This window comes from Rhamphochromis longiceps, linkage group LG23, assembly GCF_057381845.1.
Source record: "Rhamphochromis longiceps isolate RC_006_pf linkage group LG23, R_longiceps_female_GT1.1, whole genome shotgun sequence".
Lineage (NCBI taxonomy): Eukaryota > Metazoa > Chordata > Actinopteri > Cichliformes > Cichlidae > Rhamphochromis > Rhamphochromis longiceps.
In genome coordinates, this window is record NC_140578.1 from 12,661,447 (window position 1) to 12,682,025 (window position 20,579).

The window sequence follows — 20,579 nt, forward strand, 5'->3', positions numbered from 1 at the left end:
CCAATAGAAACAAGAGTGTCACTGTCATACCTAATGTACCCAATGGTGATGATTTTGCCGATTTAGAAACGCTGAAAACTAACTTAAAAAACAAAGACAAAGAAAAAGTGGTCGGAGCAGTCGTGACGGCAGCCGACCTCACCGGCGCCATCTTTTACTCATGCTGCTATAGGCTTAGGCTGCTGGAGCGCTTCCCATGATGCACTGAGCATATCATCTGCCATCACATCTTTTTACTCCCAGTGTTTTGTATATCTGTGTGTATCTTTTTATTTTTAACTGCTGTTATGTGTTTTGTCCCCATCCTCTCTTTCTCTCTTCTATTTTCCCACCACGTTCCCTCATCCTCTGTCCCACTTCCTTGATCTTAACAGCATCTTAATAATGCTAACACTGTCCCTAAATGAAGATGGCCGTCATCATACACTTGCTGTCATCCCCCCGCCTCGCCGCTGAGGCCACTCAGCCACCAAACACGCTCGGTTAATTACAGGTGCTGCTCAGGTCGCTGCGCCGCGACATTTGTTAAATGGGAATGACCCCACAGCTGCATGTTCTCTGTCCCCGTGGAGGGACAGGAGCAGGTCCAAACACAGCTCTCATTACACGCAGGTGAGAGTCAGATTCGACTACTGCAGCAGTCCCAGGCTGTTCATTTACATGGCTTTTAAAAATTGAGCCTCACTAAAGCTTCATTAACTTTACACGCTAAGATTTCATTTCAGTCTGATTATTGGCTGCTCGTTTGATCCCTCTAATGTGTCTGCAGTGTTGTGGGTTACATCTGTAATTTGTGAATAATTTCATGAGAATTTCTAGTTTTTTTTATTTGACTGAAACTGTTTATGTTGGTTAAATTCTAACATTTAAAGGATGCCTTGTGTTCACTTTCTTTGGTCTATGCCTTAAAGACAGCAGTGATGAAACGTTTTTACAGCATATTTCTTGTCTCAGACGCTGTGCTCCCAGCAGCTGTCAGCTGCTCAGACTCACCTTAAAGCTCTTCTTAATTGGAGAGCTCTTTAGGCGTGTCTGCGGCTTATTCCCGTACAGAAGACAGATCAGGTAAAAATCAGCACAGAGGAAATCAAAGGTGTCTTTACAGTGATGAGAAATAGAAATTCATGAAGTGGAGTTGTAATTATTTTCCGTTAGCTGAACCAGAGCTAGTTTAAAGTTTATGGCGGAAGTTGACTTTCATTAACTGAGCGTTAAAATGTGTCAAATGAAACTACACTGATGAGCTGCAACACTGAAACACTTGATGAGTGCCCAGCATCCCTGTGGATCGTGGCATTCATGTGATTTTGACATGCACGGCCAGGGTAATGTTGTTACAGACTCGCATAACTCTGCCTGATGGTAGTTCAGGATACTCCTGAAGAGGCCAGAACCTCAGGGGGAGCCTGTGGCCTGGGACATAGAGCAGGTTATCTACCAATTCAATCATCAGTGCTTTGATTTCCAGTTTGCATGACAAAAAGGCCTTGGGCAAAATATTGAACCCCAAATAGCCCCCCAATGCATTCATCAGTACCTGAGTATTTTGGTAAAAGAAGTGCTTAAAGGCGTAGCGTAAAACAACCCCAGACAGCAGTCACTCACATACGGGACTTGTTTTTCTGCCCTTCTGGCTAATTTTAAATTCCTATTTTTTGTCTTTGTTCCTTCAGTCTTTCTCACTGTGTTTGTACTTCCCTCCTGTGTTCATTTTCCTGCTCTCATTAGTGTCTCCTGTGTGTTGTTATGCTCCTCTCCTTAGTGTTTTTTCAGTCTGTTAAATCGTTATCTCCCAAAGTGCCCTGTGTACACTTTACTCATTGTTCCTCCTGTTGTGTTTACCCCGTTTGGACTCATGCTATTTGCCTAATGAACTTTGGTCATCCTGCCTCTGCAGGGTCTCTTTGTTTCCCCACTGAAGTATGAATTAAAGGCTCTGGTTAAGGCTATATGAATGTAATAAATAAATTAGGCAGTGTATGGATTATACATGTAAGGTGGGTGCAGTCTGAGCAAAACAGAAGCTACGAATCCCAAAACTGAATATTGATATGTAACTTTTTATGTTTCTCTCTGCACCTCATTTCGCATTGCCCAGCTGTTCAGAATCACTTTCTATTTTTAACTTTATGATGATTTTTTCATTTTTATTATTGCCTTCAGAGTAAAGGCATTTTGGAGAACTAAAATTGGTGATAAAAACAGAAATTTAGCAGGTTATTAACATGTAAACATGCTGTTAAACTGCAATATTGTTTGTTTTTCCATCTTCTTATCAGCCTCTCTGAACATAAACCACCCTCTGTTGCTTTCTCTTTTGTGTCCTTCCATGGCACTTCCTTCTTCACTAATTCCCTTTAGTTGTGAAATTATTTCCCCTAAGGCCTCACCCAAGGCAATTACTGGTGCTCACCTGTTTAATCAAATTTTCTCCAAGTGGATGCACCCCCTTCCCTCATTCAGAAACACTGATTGTAAATATCAGCAGGCTGGTGCCAACTTCCATCCACCTGAATGCAATGTCATGAAATGACATTTTTGTGATAATGAACACTTCATCAGTCCCACACAGACGAACCAAATACTTTGGTCTTTGTTTCCAGCGGGTAGCACTTCATTGCGATGATCTGTTTATTAGATCCTACTGAGTACATGTGCCAAAACCCAAATATTCTCAATATTCTCAGACAGTTTTGTTCATCTAGTGCAGGGGTCCCCAATCCCAGTTCACGAGGGCCGGTGTCCCTGCAGGTTTTAGATGTGTCCTTGATCCATCACAGCTGATTTAAATGGATAAATTAACTTCTCAACATGTCTTGAAGTTCTCCAGAGGCCTGGTAATGAACTAATCATGTGATTTAGGTGTGATCTAAAACCTGCAGGGACACCGGCCCTCGTGGACTGGGATTGAGGACCCCTGATCTAGTGTCTCCTTACTGTGGATGTAGTTTTCACAGGACTCTGCAACGTGCTGAAAAACCAAGTGCATCCTTACTTTTTCCATAGGAATTAAGAGGGCAAGTAGCAGCCTTGTGCTGCTAATCAAATGCAGCTGATTGATCATCAGTAAGCGTGAGCACCTCCATAAAAGCAGACGTTGTGGTGGTTTGCTGGTCTGGGTCATTCAGGTGTGTGTTAACACCATGCCAAGCAACTGTTGCTGTCCACCAATCAGTGAACAGTTATAAGGCTCATTCTATCCAGGACAGCTGCCAGTTTTCCAAAAAATTGGACATCCCAATAAATTCACCAAAAAGCTCAGATTGTCCAGTGCTCAGAGTAACTGGAAAAAACCCAAGAGTTTAATTGCAGAGTCTACAGGCCCTGGTTGCCATTTAAAATGGTAAAGTCCACGACAGAGCAAATGGTAAAAATGGTAAATGGCCTGTATTTGTATAGCGCTTTTTTCTAGTCCCTAAGGACCCCAAAGCGCTTTACACAACCTGTCATCCACCCATTCACACACAGGTGATGGCAAGCTACAATGTAGCCACAGCCACCCTGGGGCGCACTGACAGAGGCGAGGCTGCCGGACACTGGCGCCACCGGGCCCTCTGACCACCACCAGTAGGCAACGGGTGAAGTGTCTTGCCCAAGGACACAACGACCGAGACTGTCCAAGCCGGGGCTCGAACCGGCAACCTTCCGATTACAAGGCGAACTCCCAACTCTTGAGCCATGATCGCCCCAGAGCAATTAGAAGAAGACTGAACACGTATGGCTTGGTTGGAAGAGTTGACAGGAGAAGGCCTCTTCTCTCTAAGACAAACATGGCAGCAAGGCTTAGGCTCTCAAAGCTACATCTAAACAAACAACACGACTTCTGGAACAATTTCAGATGAAGCCCAAGTGTAGATCTTTGTCCATAGTGCACAGCAACATGTTTGAAGTAAACCAAACACATGATATCAGGACAAACACAAACACTACAAACGCTGACCAAGAAGTACTCTGTATACCAAAGTGTACTAAACTCATATCAAATATGAGGCCATTTTTCTGACAGCTAAAACTTGCCTAAACCGATTCATGAAACAGGAAAATGATCCCAAGCACTGCAGCAAAAATTCTACAGAATGACTGAAAAAGAAACGAATCAAGGTGCTGGTCTAGTTAAAGTCCAGACCTCAGCCTGACTGAAATCCTGTGGTGGGACCTTAAAAACAAATCCATCAAACTTCATAAAAATTCATCCATTTGAGAGAAAGTCGAAGACCAGCTAGTTTCTTTTTTTTAATCATTAATGGCATCTATCTATCTATCTATCTATCTATCTATCTATCTATCTATCTATCTATCTATCTATCTAGATGGATAGATGGATAGATATTTAAAAACAGTGGTTGCATGTGTAACATGTGATAAAGGTTTTGTTTTTTACTGTGTGAGCAATCTGCTAATATAAATCTGTGAAAATCTGCTAGTCAGTGCTCAGAGTTTTTATGTATATGAACATGTTTTCCTGCTGTAAAGGGAGATGTCAGATGGTGTTTCTTGTTCTCTCTCAGGTTGGATCGCTATCTTGGGTGCGCTCTGGCTTTTGGTTCTGGCAGACATTCAGGATTTTGAGATCATCTTGCACCGAGTGGAGTGGGCCACGCTGCTGTTTTTTGCCGGCCTCTTCGTTTTGATGGAGGTATTTAACATACAGGCCAAGCTTCTGGCATTTAACGGAAAGCTTGTTTCTATTTTTTTCCAAGGAAATTTTGGACCACAAATTGAACATTGAAAACTAAGAACTGATGCCAAACAACAACTTTTAATTAGAGCATCCAGATCAAAGATAAATGTAGGTTTAGCTGGGGTCTGCTCTGACGAGCAGCTTCACAGGACACTAAGGAAAAACAGAATCAATGCATAGATTCAATTGACAGTGCAGCTGGCAGTCAGCTCGCAATGTGCAAAGTAATTATCTGTATTTTCACCCATGAGCTTCAATGAAAGGATGCAAAGAAAAGTGTCCTGTCAGCACAGTGAGGGCTTTGTTGTTTCTCTCTTTGTGGGCAAAACTACAACACAGTGTAGAGTCAGTGAAGCAGTGCTCACCAGCACATGAATAATATTCAATCTCAGGAATGATAACAAGGATACATCTGTCTCTGTCTATTTAATAGCCACTAAATTGAAACCAAATTGCTTTTCTTCTTTCGGTTTAATCTCACCTTTAAGTGATTCTCTTCTGATTTTTTTTTCCCTTATTAATCTTCTCCTCTTCCCTTTTCAGGCTTTAGCCCAGCTGCAGCTTATTGACTATATCGGAGAACAGACAGCACTGCTTATAAAAGTAAGTTTCCCCTTTGATTCTGAACCTTTACAGTCATCTCTCAGGTCTCTGTGCGACTGGCATCGCTGATAATTGGGCACAGGTGATGCGATATTGCATTCCATGCATATCGATCCTTTTGTTCTGCCTGGCTCGGAATTCAATTATTTTCTTTGCATCTGACTCCTGCAGGCAGCTGAAGGGGTCTGAAGTAATTTTCACCCATATTCTTGCCTCTGTGCGTCATGCAAGCGAGGTGTCTCTTAGCAGAGAATTGCACCAGTAATAGCTACGTCAGCTTGTGTTTAGACTGCGGGCCCCTGCGAGCCTAATAATGACACATGACAGGTAGTGTGCTATTTGTGGTTTGTGACCCACTCGGTGTCCCAGAACCATGGACAACATGCTGTGAGAGCTGCATGGCCTTTCTCTCTTCGTAGGGCTGCAGGACAGCTGAAATAAAGGAGGAGACTCTGTTTTCCTTACTGTCGCCATGAAGAGGGTTCAAATCACACCGCATGCGGTGAACCAGCCTCGCTGTGCGCCTACAGCACAGATAACACTCAAAGCCACCACCTGTGGTTGTGTCACACATTCAAACAGCTTCATCCTCTCAGCTTCTGCTCCCCGAGGAGGGGTTCGGTGTCAGAGATTGAACATAATTGTTGTGTTTGATTTAAATCAGCGAAGGCGGAGAGAGGGTGTGTGCGTGTGAGCGGCAATAAAAGTAGCAGTTATCTGTCACTCTTATCTCCCCTGTCAGGCGGTGCCAGAAGACCAGCGCTTGGCTATAGCCATTATCTTGGTGATGTGGGTCTCGGCTCTGGCTTCTTCTCTCATTGACAACATTCCCTTCACTGCCACCATGGTAAGAGCCCTGAGCCTGATATCACAGCTGCAGCATATCACACTCTTACACAAACAAGTCACATGCAGATTCTGTGACATGGAAGAGAGACGATTTATAATGTGTAGCTACAGCAATTAAATGCTGATACAGAAGTTAAAAGGTGTGTATCATTCGGGGAGGGGGGTTCTTATTAAAAAATACATAACAGGCAGAGATGCAACCAGGGATTAGGGCTGTATTATGTATTAATCAGATGTGGGAGGAAAAAAACAGGCTCAACATGTGTTAATCATTTCATAATTGGAGGTTTATTTCTGTAAAAACTGTCTGAACAGCTACTGCCTCACCACGTCTATTGTCAGCTGTCTTTTCCCCCCAAATTAATAGATTCAGCAGAGATCAATGTTTCAGAGGAGTGCCTCTGTGCTCAATTAAAATGACACTGAGAAAGGAGAAAGACGTTATCCCACTGACAGAATGAGATGCTGCCTGTGAGAATTAAACCATCACATTTTTTGACTAGTCAGTGTGTCCAAGGGGTTTTTTGAAAATGTCCTTTTCTCTGATTGTTTTTTTTTTTTTTCGCCCATAGTTTCAGGTCCATGCAAGAATTGCTCTACCTGAAAAGAAGAGCACTTCAAAGCGCGTCACTTTTCAATTCAGTGCACCGCTGATAAGAAGAAAGATGTCCTGATTGGCACAATAGAGTGAGGCTGAGGAAAGATTTGTTTTCCCCCTTCAGTCCGCAGTGATTGAGATTAGGAAATTTATGTATGAATGAATCAATTTAGAAGCATTTTCAAAGCAACAGTTCTGCATTTACACTTATTTGCTTTCTGTGCCAGAGTTACAGGAAACTATTGATACTTCACTCATGTCTGTATATAAAAAAAAATTACCGATCTTGCAGTGAGAGCATCGAAACAAGAGGTACATCGGAAGAGGACAAACAAATATTCTCCTTAAAAACATCCAACTGTTTGTTCATAATCATTTCAAATGCATTTTTTTTTTAAACTATTTTACCCATTCCTGCAAAAATACATTTAAAGTCTGCTTCCCTAACAAGGGGCAGACATGTAGATTGATATAAAGCAGCTGTCAAAACTGGTACATATTTCAAAATATGAACAATAATGAATAAGACCAGCAAATAAGATCCTATCAGGAAATACTAGAGGTATATGGAGGCCTTAACTCAACTCAGGCGTAGGTTTGTTTTCTCATACTTTTGTACACTCTCATTGTCAGGCTCAGGAGGGACTCTGAGTCAGACTGTCACTAAAGTTCACGTTTTATTCACACACACACACACACACACACACACACACACACACACACGGTGCGAATATATACACAGGTGAGGGGGCACAGGAAGAGGGTCTCCGGGAAGCACAGGCACGGGAAGAAGAGGGCTATGTACAAAATCCACTGACGCTCAGGTAGCTCGGACTCCGGCTTTAGCTCACCAACGGCGGTCCTCAGGCTGGCGAGAATCCTGGCACAGAGAGGAAAGGCAGGTAAGTAGTGGCACGACAGAAACTCAGAAAAAGGCTCAGATAAGTGATGACACTGACGAGTGTTACACAATAATCCAGCGAGGAAGCACTCTCAGCAGCCGCCTTAAGAAGTGAGTGATATGATTGCTTGCAGGTGTTCGAGCCAGGGGCTGGAGCCGTCATGACTCCGCCCCGGTAGAGCGCAGTGCAGGGGAGAGAGAGAGATGCAGCACAACAAAAACACTTGTAGCCATACAGAGTCAGCCGAGAAGGCACAGGGTCATGACAGTACCCCCCCCCCCCTCAACGGGAGCCCCTCGGCGACCCACCCGGCTTACCCGGATGCCGCCGGTGAAACTCGCGGAGCAGACCAGGAGCCAGAACCGCCGACCGGGGCACCCAGGAACGTTCCTCTGGCCCGTAGCCCTCCCAGTCCACCAGGTACTGGACGCCCCGCCCCCGCGAGTCCATAACGCGGGTGATGTTAAACACTTCCTGCCCATCCACGAGCCGGGCGGGCGGAGGGGGCCCGGAAGGAGGGCACAACGGGCTGGAGAGCACGGGCTTGACCTGGGAGACATGGAAAACATTATGGATACGCATATTGCGAGGCAGCTTCAGACGGACGGATACCGGATTGACCAGGGCCTCAATCTCGAACGGACCGATGAAGGCCGGGGAAAGTTTCTTCGACTCTGCACGAAGGGGAACAAAGCGTGAGGAGAGCCATACCTGTTGCCCAACTGTATAGGCAGGCGCAGGGATCCGGTGGCGGTCAGCGATCTCTCTATTGCGCTCCGCCGTCCGCAGCAGAGCGGCTCGGGTGGACCGCCAGGCCCGGCGGCACCTGCGGAAATGATGTTGTACTGATGGGACGGCATGCTCACCCTCCACGGCCGGGAACAGGGGAGGTTGGTAGCCCAATGAGGCTTCGAACGGCGACAGTCCAGTGGCTGAAGAGGTCAGGCAGTTATGGGCGTACTCAATCCAGGGGAGCTGCTCTCTCCAAGTGGCCTGGTTGAGAGAGACGACACAGCGGAGTGCCGCTTCGAGCTCTTGGTTGGTACGCTCGGCCTGTCCATTGCTCTGAGGGTGGAAGCCCGAAGAGAGACTGACCGCGGCGCCGATCTGCATGCAGAACTCCTTCCAAACCCGAGAGGTAAATTGGGGTCCCCGGTCGGAAACTATGTCCATCGGAATGCCATGAAGCCGGAAGACGTGGGTGGTGAGCAGCTGGGCGGTCTCCAGGGCTGTAGGGAGCTTGGGGAGGGCGATGAAATGAGCCGACTTAGAAAAACGGTCAACAATAGTGAGGATGGTGGTGTTACCGGATGACGGTGGGAGCCCTGTAACGAAGTCCAGCGCTATGTGAGACCATGGCCGTCCTGGCGTGGGGAGTGGTTGAAGAAGCCCGGCGGGTGGTCGGTTGGGACGTTTGTTCCGGGCACACGTGGCGCACGCCATAACGTACTCCCTGGCGTCCTTGTCCAAGGTGGGCCACCAGAAAAACCGCTGGAGGAAGGTGATGGTGCGGCGGGCTCCTGGATGACAGGTGAACCGGGCAGTGTGGCCCCAGTGGAGTACCTGAGGTCGGACAGCAGCAGGGACAAACAACCGACCAGGGGGGCCCGTCCCCGGGTCGGGGTCAGTATCCTGGGCCTCGCGCACGAGAGCTTCGATCTCCCATGTGACAGCTCCAATAACACAGGTAGCTGGAGGAATCGGTTCTGGATCGGAGTCTCCTTCCGTACTGGAAAACTGACGGGAGAGTGCATCGGGCTTCGTTGCGCGACCCTGGTCTGTAAGTGATGGAGAAATTGAATCTTGTGAAGAAGAGGGCCCACCTGGCTTGTCGTGAATTTAGGCGTTTGGCGGACCGGATGTACTCAAGGTTCTTATGGTCGGTCCACACGATGAACGGGTGTTCCGCGCCCTCAAGCCAGTGCCTCCACTCCTCCAGGGCCAGTTTGACCGCTAGCAGCTCCCGATCACCGATGCCGTAGTTCTGTTCTGCGGGTGAGAGACAACGAGAAAAGAATGCACAGGGATGGAGCGTACCTTCAAATCGTTGAGACAGAACTGCTCCCACTCCAGAGTCCGAAGCATCCACCTCCACCACGAACGGTTGCCTGAGGTTGGGCTGACGGAGGATGGGGGCGGTAGTGAACTTCTCCTTTAGTAGGGAAAAGGCCTCCTGAGCAGAGAGGTCCCACTGAAAAGGAACTTTGGGAGAGGTAAGCGCAGTGAGAGGTGAGGCGATCTTACTGTAGTCCTTTATGAAGCGTCGGTGGAAGTTGGCGAATCCTAGGAACCGTCGGAGTTGCTGGCGGTTCGGCGGTTGAGGCCAGTCCACCACGGCCCGGACCTTCTCGGGGTCAGGTTTGAGATCCCCCTGAGAGATGATATAGCCAAGGAAGGCCACCGTGTCAACGTGAAATTCACATTTCTCCGCTTTCACGAACAACCGGTTCTCCAGGAGGCGCTGCAGGACCTGCCTCACGTGACTCTCGTGCTCCGCCTGGGACTTAGAGAAAATGAGAATATCATCAAGGTACACAAAAGCACATCGATTAATAAAAATCCCTCAGAACATCGTTAACAAGGGCCTGGAAGACCGCGGGCGCATTGGTTAAGCCAAAGGGCATGACGAGATACTCATAGTGTCCGATATGAGTGTTGAAAGCGGTCTTCCACTCATCTCCCTCCCGGATCCTCACCAGGTGGTAAGCGTTTCGCAGGTCCAGTTTGCTGAACACCGTGGCCCCCTGGAGTAGTTCGAAAGCAGAATTAAGGAGGGGAAGAGGGTACTTGTTCTTTACTGTGATCTTGTTGAGGCCGCGGTAATCAATACATGGCCGGAGCGTCTTGTCTTTCTTTGCAACAAAGAAGAAACCTGCCCCCACGGGGGGAGGATGACGGGCGAATTAACCCAGCAGCCAGAGAGTCGTTGACGTATCTCTCCATGGTTTCCCTTTCGGGCTGTGTGAGGCTGTAGAGGCGGCCAGAGGGGAGAGGCGCCCCAGGGAGAAGATCAATGGCACAGTCATAGGGCCGGTGTGGTGGAAGCGAACCCGCCTCATCCTTACTAAAAACTGCTGCGAGGTCATGATAGACGGAAGGAACCGAAGACAGCTCTGGTGACTTTGAAGGCTTCCCGGGGGGGGGGGGGGGAGAGGGAGCAGATGGCGTGGCGGCCGAAGGCAGGTCATGTGGCAGCCCACACCCCACCCCATAACTTGCTCCTTCCTCCAGTCGATGTGTGGGTTGTGTTGTGAAAGCCATGGATAACCTAGTACAAGCGGGGTTACTGGAGCCTTAAACACACAGAAACAAACGTTCTCAACGTGGTTACCGGAGAGAGTGAGTGTGACAGGTAGGGTGACGTGCGTTATGTCAGGCAACCGGTGACCAGACAGGGCGGACACGCGGAGAGGATGAGGCAGTGGTCGTGTGCCAATGCTGAGCTTGGAGACTAGCGACGCATCAATGAAATTCTGTTCTGCACCAGAGTCAATTAACACAGAGAGGGAATGGGACAACGACCGGAGGGTGAGTTTAGCAGGCAGCAAGAGACGGGGAAGAGGCTTGTTGCTGGACAGGTCGCCCACCAGTACCCTCTCAATTACTGGCGGGCGCCTCCTTTTGCCAGCGCCGGGCAGGCAGAGATGTAATGCCCCTTGCGACCGCAATACAAACACTCACCCGCGGAAAACCGGCGTTGTCGCTCCGCAGGGGTGAGTCGAGAACGTCCCAGCTGCATAGGTACCTCCTCGGTTCCAAAAGCTCTAGCCTCCCGTGCGTCGGGTTGGGGCTCCCGAAAAGCCAGGGGCTCGCGAAACTGCTGTCTTCGTGAGCTCTGGCGCGCCCGCAGGCGATCATCCACCTGAATACACAGGGACATCAAAGCATTTAGAGAAGCAGGAAGCTCCCGCATCATTATCTCATCCTTGAGCTCTTCGCGGATATTATTTAACAGAGTGGTCTTCAGGGCCTCAGGTCCCCATTTGGTCTGTGCAGCTAGAGTCCAGAAAACAGAAAAGTCAGCCATGCTTCGCCTACCTTGCTTCAGATTAATCAAACGATAGCCAGCAGCCTCCGTACTAGAGCCTTTATCAAACACCGACTTGAAGCGAGACAGGAAGTCATCATAAGACATTCCGGGGCAAGCCTGTAGCTGGGCCTGCGCCCAGGCCAGGGCTCGATCACGTAGGAGCTGGGTGACGTAAGCGATCTTTACCCCGTCAGAAACAAAAACATGAGGCAGTAATTGAAACTGCATGGAACACTGCAACAAAAATCCCGCACATTTTCCCATCTCCCCAGAAAAAGCCTCAGGTGAAGGTAAAAGCTTATCCAGCGAAACCGGGGAGGCTACTGAAGCTACCGCGCTAGCAGCCTGAGTAGCTGTGGCTGCTGCAGTGACGGCAGGAGCGTGTGTTACCTGGGGAGGAGCCGCAGGAGGCTGATCGTCGGCCAGTGGAATCCGTTGGGCGAAGGCCTGAGTTAGAGACGCCACGTCTCCGCTGAGCCGTACTAGCATTTGTTCGTGTCGGTGCAGAAGCTCCTCCAGAGACATGGGGGCTGTCGCTGCTGCGGCTGGGTCTGCTGAGTCCATAGCGACGGCTGGATTATTCTGTCAGGCTCAGGAGGGACTCGGAGTCAGACCGTCACTAAAGTTCACGTTTTATTTACACACACAGACACCAGGTGCGAATATATACAGGTGAGGGGGCACAGGAAGAGGGTCTCCGGGAAGCACAGGCACGGGAAGAAGAGGGCTATGTACAAAATCCACTGAAGCTCAGGTAGCTCGGACTCCGGCTTTAGCTCACCAACGGCGGTCCTCAGGCTGGCGAGAATCCTGGCACAGAGAGGAAAGGCAGGTAAGTAGTGGCACGACAGAAACTCAGAAAAAGGCTCAGATAAGTGATGACACTGACGAGTGTTACACAATAATCCAGCGAGGAAGCACTCTCAGCAGCCGCCTTAAGAAGTGAGTGATATGATTGCTTGCAGGTGTTCGAGCCAGGGGCTGGAGCCGTCATGACTCCGCCCCGGTAGAGCGCAGTGCAGGGGAGAGAGAGAGATGCAGCACAACAAAAACACTTGTAGCCATACAGAGTCAGCCGAGAAGGCACAGGGTCATGACACTCATATACATGTACTTTCACATTGGAGAAGTCGCCCCCTGCTGGGTATTAGAAAGAATTCAGATAAATAATAATACTTTTCCAAAAGGAGAACAGTCAGGCTTTATTCATCATGGAGTCCATAAACATGTTATTGTATAGCACTTGCGTCATAACCACACACACACACACACACACACACACACACACACACACACACACACACACACACACACACACACACACACACACACACTTTCATATCTTAGTGAGGACATCTAATTGACATAATGCTTTCCCTAGCCGCTTACCCTAAACATCAAAAATGAATGCCTAACCTTTAGCCTAAACATAACCTAATTGTAACCCTGACACTAAAACCACATTTTGAACCTCAAAAATGCCTCGTGGTGACTCTTGGTCCCCACAAGTATAGTGACATCCCAATTTTCTGTCCTCACAAAGGTGTCTAAACATGTACACACACACACACACACACACACACACACACACACACACACACACACACACACACACATCCTTCTTGTAGTTAAAAAAAGCAAAAAAAACATTTCGCCATATTAAAAACAGAGTATGTAAAATTTCAAGAAAGAGCTGTTTTCATGATTTTAAATCTGTCTCTGCAGATTCCTGTTCTCATCAACCTGAGTCAGGATGCAGATGTGAACCTGCCAGTTAAACCGCTCATCTTTGCTTTGGCTATGGGAGCCTGTCTGGGTGGTAAGTATTGCTTCTTGGGCCTCATATGCTGTATTATAAAAATAGTGCATTGCATGTCAGTTTTGGGAAAAATACACAACAGCCTTCCAGACTCCCTCACAGACATCAGGGACTTTATAGTTTATCCCTGTTTGAAAGGTGTGGATCTTTATTGATGACGGCTGCCAGAAGAAGACAACATATGCTCCAGGTGACAGCCACACTTTGTACAGCTGTGTCGCTCCCCGGGGAGGTCAGGCTGCGCTCTTTGTGGGAGCAGCCTCAGGGCTCTCAGAGATCGCCTCAGTCAGGCTCATTCTGCGCCCCAGTGGCCAGCCCTTCATCCGACTGTGACTCTGCTCCGATGGGAAGGACACAAATGGAGAGAGAGAGCTGTCATAGTGTTTCAGTTTAATCAACTGCACTGTGGCAGGTCTTTATCGACTGGCAGTGTGATGTTGCCCCTGCCAAGCTCCATCCTCACACTGACACCTTTTGAGATGTGGGCAGTATTGAACTGCAGGATGGGTACGCGTGCTGACTGTTAAAGCAATGCTTTATGAGATTAAGTCAGAAAAGTGATCAACAGTATTATAAGACTGTAAAGTACTCATGCTCATAATGATGAAATACTTTACGTTAACTTGTGTTTTGCTCAGCTCTATATTTTTATTATTGGGTTCTTCTAGAGCAGCATTGCACGAGTTGAACACGAGTCCTTACTCATCTTCTACTAAACGCTGATGCAGCCACTCGCTCCACTCTCTTCCTAAAACAAGCATCCTGTCTCTTTATGGTCTCTCTTCCTTAAAAGCACACGTTCCTGTTACTTCTATTGAGCTTCTGCAAACAGGCTGTGATGGTTCTGTGCAGTGTGTCTTCCTCTTGCAGCAGTAGAGGAAACCAACTGAGAAACATAATTTCCCATTCTGAAATAGTAGTTACAGTAGAGATTTGTTTCAAGTGTCAATACAAGACAAACATTTCAGAGATTGGTTATTTACACATCACTGAAATGTGCTTTTCTAACTCGTCTTCATTTCCCTTTACAGATAAAAAAAAATCATCATCTTCTAACATTAATCAGCTAAAGATCCACCTTCATAGTGGGCTCTGATTGCAGAAGCTGACTTTCTGGTCTTTAGCTGTTTTGTTTTTTTTCTGAGAAAAAGAAAACTAATACCCACGGCTCTACTTCTTCAGGAAATGCATAGTATTTCAAGTTTTCTTTTCTGGTCAACCTCCAAAAATGTTTTTAAGCAAACTGATGGAAGTATTTCTGAGTCAGACTGAGCAGGTGGGTGGGCGTGCTGTGATCAGAGCAGAGCTTCTTCTGTAACCGTACAAAGAGAGACCCTCCATTTAATGCCAATCAGATCCAAGAATAGAAAACAAAATGTTTTTGAAACAGGATGTGAAACAGTGCAGCGTTTCAGAGACACTGACCTGTTTATTTGCAACTTTAGCCATGTTTAATATGAGCGTCCAGCTTTGTAGCATTATCTGTTTGCTGGGAAGTAATAAAAAGCAGTTTAGGCAAGGCAAGGCAAGTTTATGTATATAGCACAATTCAACAACAAGGTGATTCAAAGTGCTTTACAGAGACATTAAAAAACAAAAACAATAAAAAGCACGATTTAAAATTGATTACAGAGAAAAAACACAAAACAAAAAAACAGTAGATAAAATCAGTAGTTAAAATATAAGTTTTGAATTTTAAGCTTAAAAGTGTGGATTTGGTGTTTTATTCAAATGCAGCTGAGAATTAAATAAACTGAGTGTTTCAGCTGATCTGAGGCTTTCTGGGAGTTTGTTCCAGATATATGGAGCATAAAAGCTGAATGCAGCTTCTCCGTGTCTGGTTCTGACTCTGGGAACTGATAAAAAAACGGATCCAGATGACCTGAGGGATCTGGAAGGTTCATACTGCGTCAGGAGGTCACTGATGTATTTTGGTCCTAAACCATTCAGAGCTTTATAGACCAGCATCAGAACTTTAAAGTCTATCCTCTGACGGACAGGCAGCCAGTGTAAATGTAACCAATACGTCTACTCACCAAAGAATGAGTGAAGCAATATGGATAACAGCAGAGGACAATTTATTTAGGGTCCAAATGTCTTTGGATAGTCTTTGTGAATGCAAACAAAAAAAACAAAAAAAACAACAAATGGTATTAGCTGGCCAGCAAAATAAAGAGAGTGTATGGCACTGAGTGCGGGCGTGTGTGTGAGTACTTCGGTCCAAATAATCAAGGTCCGGATGGATGAAGGGATGGCGGCCGCTTGTCCTTTAATGGCACCAGTAAGGCAGCACAGTAGTAAGGCAGCACAGCAGCGAGGCAGCACAGCAGTAAGGCAGCACAGCAGCGAAGCGTCTGGCAGGAGAACGAACAATAGTCCTTTTCAAGGCTACTGCAGAAGGCGATATTCCCCGCTAGCTCACCCCAGCTTGCTCTCTGGCACAGCTACAAGCCACGTGAGCTCATAGCCCCTCCCGCTAGGATGTACTACCACAGTCGACTGTCGTAAAGCAGCCGCAAACCAATAGCAATAAAAAAAAAACTCAAAATCATTGAAGAACATTTTATAACACCCAATATAGGTATATACATATATACTGAATATCACACAATATCAGATAACCAAATTAACACTGGGTTACATCCACCCCTGCTTAAAGTGTGACGTCCCCGTCACTATCACCCGACAGAGATTGCACTAACCCAGCAATCTGTTGTTGTAATGACAGGAAAAAGTTATTGAGCAATGCAAGTGTCATCGGCACATTGAAACTGTGATGCTTACAATCGACTTTGTAGCCGACCTGATAGTCACTGAGATAAGCTGGTGGCACTCTCCTCCTTTGTGGCCTACCACATGTTGGGGCTGGGCTGAGCACCTCCTCATCGTTTGCTGTCTCCGATCCTGTCAGATCTACAATGAATTCAGGTGCCCCAGGATTCAGAGGATACTGTGGCTGGGACGCCTCCTGTTCTCCCAGAACATCCCTTTGATCCGCCAACAAGTCATTGTCAGGAAATTGGCTGGATGTAAAGTTTATTTCCTCGTCTTGCCCAAACTCCTCCTCCAGCCGAGTTTCTTCTGTGTTGCTCCCTGCATCCGCTCTCATGAGAGGTTGAACCGAACTGGTTAGCACATCCTGACTGTCACATTGCAGGTTAACCGGTAGGAACCCACAGGGAAGAAGCATGTCACGATGCAGAACTCGCTCTCTGCCCTCTGCATCCTCTGGCCTAATCACATAAACCGGGATAGACTCATCCGTCTGCTTAACAACGATGTGCACAATAGGCTCCCACTTATCAGAGATTTTGTGTTTCTTTCTTAGGCTCAGATTCCTTACCAGGACTCTGTCACCCACTTCCAATGGAAGGGCAGTAACCTTAGCATCCCAGCGTCTTTTGTTCAACAATTGTCTCTTCTCAGCATTTCTTGAGGCTAGGTCGTATGCATACTTCAGCCTACTCTTTAGTTCTCGTACATACTGAATATGTGTTCTGGTGCTGTGGCCACGTGGACTATGTCCAAAACAGAGATCAATCGGAAGGCGTGGCTCTCTACCAAACATCAGAAGGAAGGGCGCTTCTCCAGTTGCGTCATGTTTTGTACAGTTATAAGCATGTACAAGGGGGCGAACATACTTCCTCCACTCCTCTTTTTTTTTTCTTTTCCTCCAGTTGCTCTCTGGTACAAGCATCCAGCGCTGTGGGAGGTGTGCCAGAATGCCTGCCGTCATCTGTGGCTACGAGTGTTCGAGCCTGCACTTTAGTTGAGGTGCCGCTCATGTAACGTCTCCTGCGCATTTCTTTTAACTGACTCTCTTTCTCATGCGTTCTGATTTTAAAAAGCAGCTCTGAGAAAGTGGGAATAACATGATGTGCAGATCCAACTATTTCTTTTAGATGCAGAGTGGCAATTAGAGAGTCATCCCAGCAACCTCTGAGGAACTGCTTTAGTAGCTGAACATCAAAATCACTTCTAGGTATGCCATTACCGTCAACTACCTCCTGCAGCAACGTCTGGAGTCGGCGCAAGTAATCAGATGCCTTTTCTCCACTATTCTGATGAGTCTCTAGGTACTGGATATACAGCTCTTCACCTCCAGTGACATTGCCATAAGCCTTGTCAAGCTCATCGAGATAGTCTTTTGGTGATGCTTGAGACCCAATAGAAAGGGCCACATTCAAAGCAGGGCTAGCCAAGCTATCGAGGAAAACACGGCGCTGCTGCCCTTCGGAAAGGGTAGAGTCATTTAGTACCTGTTTAGCTCTAAGTCGCCATACCCTGTACTCTACCTCATTAGGGGGTTTTGGAGAGTTTCCTGAAAATGAGCGGAGCTCAAAACCAGAGGGAGTGTGCATGGGCGAGTCATGTTTTACAATGTGCTCCACAATGACTCTCTGAACCTCCGCTGGCAAAGGATCAACAAGCAGGGAGTCCGCATCAAGTGCCTGTTTAGCCTTGGGCACATGGCCATCATCACAGGCGGCAGTTGACCTGGGACCTGGTGTGGACTGAGTTTTAACTCCCAAGGCAGGAGTTGAGGTAGCTAACCCCTTATATGTATCATTTTTCCCACACATGTGGCTCACTGCAGCCTGATTTAAAGTCATGGGGCTCACATTATATGCTAATGCCAGTTCGTTTACTTGTTCTCTGAAACTAGCAGTCACATCATCAATTGCTCGAGCGAGGGGGACCACATCATGCGCCAGGTGAAAACTGTCAGGTCCCTGAGGACAGTACTCATCTATCTGAATAACCTCCCAACACTCCCCATCTGCTGAATGTTCTCCATCTAAGAGCATTGGGGTAATGCACTCCATGAACTGACACAAAATAGTGTCAGGGAGACTATCTATTTGTTGAATTTTGACAACGTGATCCAGCAAAGCGAATGCTCTTTGCACCTCTTGTAGTTTAATCTCGGCTTTAGCCCCTTTTAACAAAACAGTGTACTCTGGATCAAAACCATACCTGTCACAAAACTCCATTGTCTCTCTCTGCAAAGCAGTAGATGAATTCACAGATGTCTGTGCATGTGCTTCAGGATAAAGTTAGTGATGCGCTCCAGTCCCTGTTCGGGCGCCAATTTTTTTCCTACTACTCTTAGTTGTAACCAATACGTCTACTCACCAAAGAATGAGTGAAGCAATATGGATAACAGCAGAGGACAATTTATTTAGGGTCTGATGGCAATTTACCATCGGTGTCCAGCACTTTAAAGGATTGATGGACTGGAGCACATCTGTCCTTAACATACCCTCTTAAACATCAGCTTGACACTGATATATCAAAGGAAACTTAACCGACTTTAAATGCAAATGTTTCAACCTGAACAACTTAAAACTTCTCTGGGATACAATGTAAACAAAGACAAGAAGAAGAAAAATATTTCCATCAATAGTCACTTTTCCTAACCAGGAGACAAGTGAATATATTATGTAAAGAGTCCTTTTTCTCAGTCCTGGGGTTGTAACACCACAACCTCCTCAGTCCGTAATCAGAGAGTGTCTATTTGACAATAACCAAAATGTCTTTGGATAGTCTTTGTGAATGCAAACAAAAACAACAAAAAAAACAACAAATGGTATTAGCTGGCCAGCAAAATAAAGAGAGTGTATGGCACTGAGTGCGGGCGTGTGTGTGAGTACTTCGGTCCAAATAATCAAGGTCCGGATGGATGAAGGGATGGCGGCCGCTTGTCCTTTAATGGCACCAGTAAGGCAGCACAGCAGTAAGGCAGCACAGCAGCGAAGCGTCTGGCAGGAGAACGAACAATAGTCCTTTTCAAGGCTACTGCAGAAGGCGATATTCCCCGCTAGCTCACCCCAGCTTGCTCTCTGGCACAGCTACAAGCCACGTGAGCTCATAGCCCCTCCCGCTAGGATGTACTACCACAGTCGACTGTCGTAAAGCAGCCGCAAACCAATAGCAATAAAAAAAAAAACTCAAAATCATTGAAGAACATTTTATAACACCCAATATAGGTATATACATATATACTGAATATCACACAATATCAGATAACCAAATTAACACTGGGTTACATAAAGACCTCAGAGCTGGACTGATGTGGTCCACTTTTTTGGTCTTAGTGAGGACTCGAGCAGCAGAGTTCTCAATGAGCTGTAGATGTCTGACTGATTTTTTAGGTAGACCTGTAAAGATGCTGTTACAGTAATCAAGCCTACTAAAGATGAATGCATGGACTAGTCTTTCCAGGTCCTGTTGAGACATCAGATCTTTTATCCTTGAAATATTCTTGAGGTGATAGTAAGCTGACTTTGTTATTGTCTTAATGTGTTTTTCTAAGTTTAGGTCTGCATCCATCACTACACCCAAATTTCTCGCCTGGTTTGTGGTTTTTAGGTGTATAGATTGAAGGTGACCTGTAATCGTTTTTCTTTGGCTCCAAAGACTATTACTTCAGTTTTGTTTAGCTGGAGAAAATTGTGGCACAACCAGTCATTAATTTCCTCAGTGCATTTACCAAGAGCCTGTACAGGGCCTGATATATATTTGTGTGTCATCTGCATAGCTATGATAGTTTATTTTGTTGTTCTTTATAATCTGTGCCAGTGGGGACATGCAAATGTTAAACAGATGGGGTCCCAAGATGGAACCTTGGGGGACTCCACATGTGATACTTGTCTGCTCAGATGTGAAGTTACCTATTGATACAAAGTATTTCCTGTTTTCTAAGTATGTTTTGAACCAGTTTAGTACAGTTCCTGAAAGACCTGGCCAGTTCTCCAGTCGTTTGAGTAATATGTTGTGGTCAACTGTATCAAATGCTGCACTGAGATCCAGCAAAACTAAGACTGACATTTTTCCACTGTCTGTATTCAGACATATGTCATTAAACACTTTGGTCAGAGCGGTTTCAGTGCGGTGGCTCTGTCTAAAACCTGACTGGAAGGCATCATAGCAGTTATTCTGTTTTAAGAAGTAATTGAGCTGTTGAGAAACTGCTTTTTCAATGATCTTACTTAAAAATGGGAGATCGGCCTGTAGTTGCTCATTTGTGTCTTGTCAAGATTGTCCTTTTTCAGTATAGGTTTAATTACAGTTTTTAGTGGTTCTGGAAACACACC

The 20,579-nt window shown here is 46.4% G+C and overlaps 1 protein-coding gene across 2 annotated transcripts in view; it reads left to right on the forward strand.

Annotated features, from left to right (window-relative positions):
- oca2 (oculocutaneous albinism II) overlaps positions 1-20,579 on the forward strand; it is an 81,104-nt gene that overhangs the window by 50,989 nt on the left and 9,536 nt on the right. For both annotated transcript variants that reach the window (XM_085398419.1, XM_085398417.1), the window contains exons 19-22: positions 4,509-4,636; positions 5,225-5,284; positions 6,027-6,131; positions 13,389-13,482. In XM_085398419.1, coding sequence (XP_085254545.1) covers positions 4,509-4,636; positions 5,225-5,284; positions 6,027-6,131; positions 13,389-13,482 — 387 coding nt within the window. The remainder of the gene's footprint in view (positions 1-4,508; positions 4,637-5,224; positions 5,285-6,026; positions 6,132-13,388; positions 13,483-20,579) is intronic.